At 32.5% G+C, this 2,999-nt stretch overlaps 1 protein-coding gene across 1 annotated transcript; it reads left to right on the plus strand.

Annotated features, from left to right (window-relative positions):
- Positions 1–1,641: 1,641 nt before the first annotated feature.
- Positions 1,642–2,747, plus strand: LOC112455095 (the record flags this gene model as incomplete). Its single annotated transcript, XM_025016799.1, has 3 exons — positions 1,642–1,733; positions 1,863–1,943; positions 2,431–2,747. Coding segments are annotated over exons 1-3 (460 nt in total), but the record flags the coding sequence as incomplete, so codon positions are not given.
- Between the last annotated feature and the right edge of the window lie 252 nt (positions 2,748–2,999).

Genomic DNA, 2,999 nt, shown 5'->3' on the forward strand with positions numbered 1-2,999 from the left:
ATAAAATATTCGCGCACGGAACTTTAGTTATCCGCCGCTTGTGATTGACCCTGAGAGCCCAGTGTGTTCTCGTCCTCGCCTGTCACCTGCGGTTGGCTGGACTCCACCTGGTATGCCTCGCCATATCCAGCGGGCTGTGTCTGTGTTGCTGTGCTTCGCCGTAACCAGCGGGCTGTATGGGTATCTGCTGCGCCTCGCCGTAACCAACGGCACAGTATGTACAGTAGCGCAACTCTCACAATTTCAGCGTGTACGAAATTCAACTGCACATGCTCGAGCTAAGTAGATAACCAATCACAGATCTGATCTTTTGTCGCATTTCTTCTCTCTATTTCCTCTATAGCGCTTTCTCTCTTACTTATATAGCGGTTAAAATTGGCGGTAACAGACATCTTACAGAAGTGAAGTGTGCGAGAAATCGGAGTTAGACGTGAAGGATAAAGAAAGTGAGCAGGAGTATTCAGTGTTTAGTGTTAAGTGTTCAGTGTTCAGTGTTCAATTATATAAAGAGTGAAAGAAATAAACCTTAAAATTGACAGTTAACCAAGAAAAATTATATTTAGTCTTAGAGCACAGTATATACAGTAGCGCAACTCTCCCGATTTCAGCGTGGATGAAAATGAACTGCTCATGCGCGTGCGAGGTATGTAACCAATCAGAGCACTGATATTCTGTTTCACTTCTGCTCACTTCCTCTCTCTGTATTTTTGCTCTCTGTCAGCACCGTTGAGATGCTCCATGCAGGGCAGGACCTTTAAATGGCCGTTTGGTAGAAAGTGGCGGCAACGGACATCTGATGTGATCTGAAATAATAAAGTGATAAAGTGGTGAAGTGATAAGTCTTCAGTGAATAGTGTACAGGTGTTTAGTAAACGGTGCAAGAAAACCGAGAACAAATTATTTTCCTTACGGAGAATAGTTAATCTGTACAAAAATTGTACAGATTCCCGATTCTCTTATAAAGGAAAATTACTTTGGTCTTAGCTTTGTTGCAGGTATTTGTGAAGAAATCTTGAGGGAAAATCTGGAAGAAAAAAATGGCCCATCAATCAAGCGCGTGGTGTGTTGTTCAGAAATGCAACAAAAATATTGTGGAAAAACGACATTTTTTTCGGTTTCCAAAGGAACATGAAAGATATAATGATTTTATTTCATTTATTAATTATTATTTTTTAAAACAAGTATAAATTTACATATAAAATACTATTTTGATATTTCTAAACGTATGTATATTATTACGTGCATGCATATGTATATATTATTACAATATTTCTTTACATTTACAAATTTGAATAATATTTACAGATGGTTGCAATGGATACGTGCTTGTGAAAGATTAGATTTGGAAGCAATGGGTGCAGAATATGGCCATCGCAATTACCGATTGTGCCACTTACATTTTCAAGAAAAGTGGTACAAGATAAGTAAGAGTAGAGCTCATCTTCAACCAGATGCTGTACCAACAATATTTTTTGAAAGAAAATAAGCCCATACACATCTTATAATGTATAATCTTTTCTATTCTAAATAATGTGGTTTTTTATATTCAATAGTATATTGTATATTAAAAAATATCAAACAATATTTTTGATAATATAATACACGTTATAATTAATGATATTGCATATAATTTATAGCAATGCATGTATTACAACATCAGCAATTGAAAAGATGGATGAAGAGCTACCTGAAGAAGAAAATCTTTATATTTTACAACAAGAGGAAACAAATAGGTACTTAAATATCTGAAAAAGTATTTATCTTTCTATTATAGATAGTATTTTGTTCTTATAATTAACTTGTTTTAGACATTTTTTATTTAGCAATAAAAAGTAATATTACACTAAAATGGTATGTTTCAGTGACTTACAGTCGAAATCATTCCCGCCTATAACACAGCAGATGCCAAAATGTGATAAAGATGTCCATATTATTGCTAAGCCGTACGTATTTGTATTTACATTATATACATACATATGTGTTTTTATAATATATTATTTCTTTTATACAGTTTTTTATAATCAGTCTGTAGATTTTGATTTAAACTTACAACTTATTACAGTCCATTTTATGTTTCTTTTCTTTTAAAAATTGCATTCTGCATTTAATATAACAAGACATAAATAATATTACGTGAGAGTAATTGTATTTATAAAAACATTTGTCTTATTTTAACATATCTGCATATACATATAAAAAACACATGCATATATAAGATAATTTTAAATAAATAAGGTTATCAATACCATATCTATTTAATTTTAATATTCAAATATAAGTTTTTCAAGAGTTTATAATAAATATTTGGTTTATTTTATTTTTATATTTCTTTGTTATTGACATTTCTAAAATTGTAATTAATACTTCAATTTTCTTTCTAGAGGTTTACTATCTGTTTTTTGCTATAATATATGTATATGTTATGTATAGGAGCACGTCCAGCAGCACAATAAGAAGAGAAGAAAGTCCGCGGAAGAAAAAATTGCAACAACGCATTGTACGATTGCAAGGGAGAGTAAAAACACTGGACGAAAGAAACAGACGGCTTCAGAAGAAAGTGAAGATTTTAATTGTAAGGAAGAAAAAAGCAGAAAAAGAGAAGCTTAAGGACCATGAGATTCTACGTCAATTAGGTTGTAAGTTTTTTTCTCCGATTTTCGCACGATTGTTATCTGCCCAAATTGATGCGCAAATTAAAAGCAAACATGGAAGACAGTATAGTTCCGAATTTAAACAATTTGCTTTAGGTATATACTTTCTAAGTCCGCGATGTTATAAAGAACTTCAAAAAGAATTAGCATTACCTGCCATACGCAGTCTACATAAGTTTACACAAACGTGGCAAATTAAACCCGGTATAAATGATAAAATTTTTGATGTGTTAGCTGTAAAGTTAAATTCATTGCCACTATTGGAACGTCATTGCATTTTGTGCATAGATGAAATGAGTCTACAAGCTCATTTATTTTACAATGTTTCACAAGATGAAATAATTGGTT

The sequence above is a fragment of the Temnothorax curvispinosus genome, unplaced genomic scaffold (genome assembly GCF_003070985.1).
Source record: "Temnothorax curvispinosus isolate PA1 unplaced genomic scaffold, ASM307098v1 QBEX01005831.1, whole genome shotgun sequence".
Classification (NCBI taxonomy): domain Eukaryota; kingdom Metazoa; phylum Arthropoda; class Insecta; order Hymenoptera; family Formicidae; genus Temnothorax; species Temnothorax curvispinosus.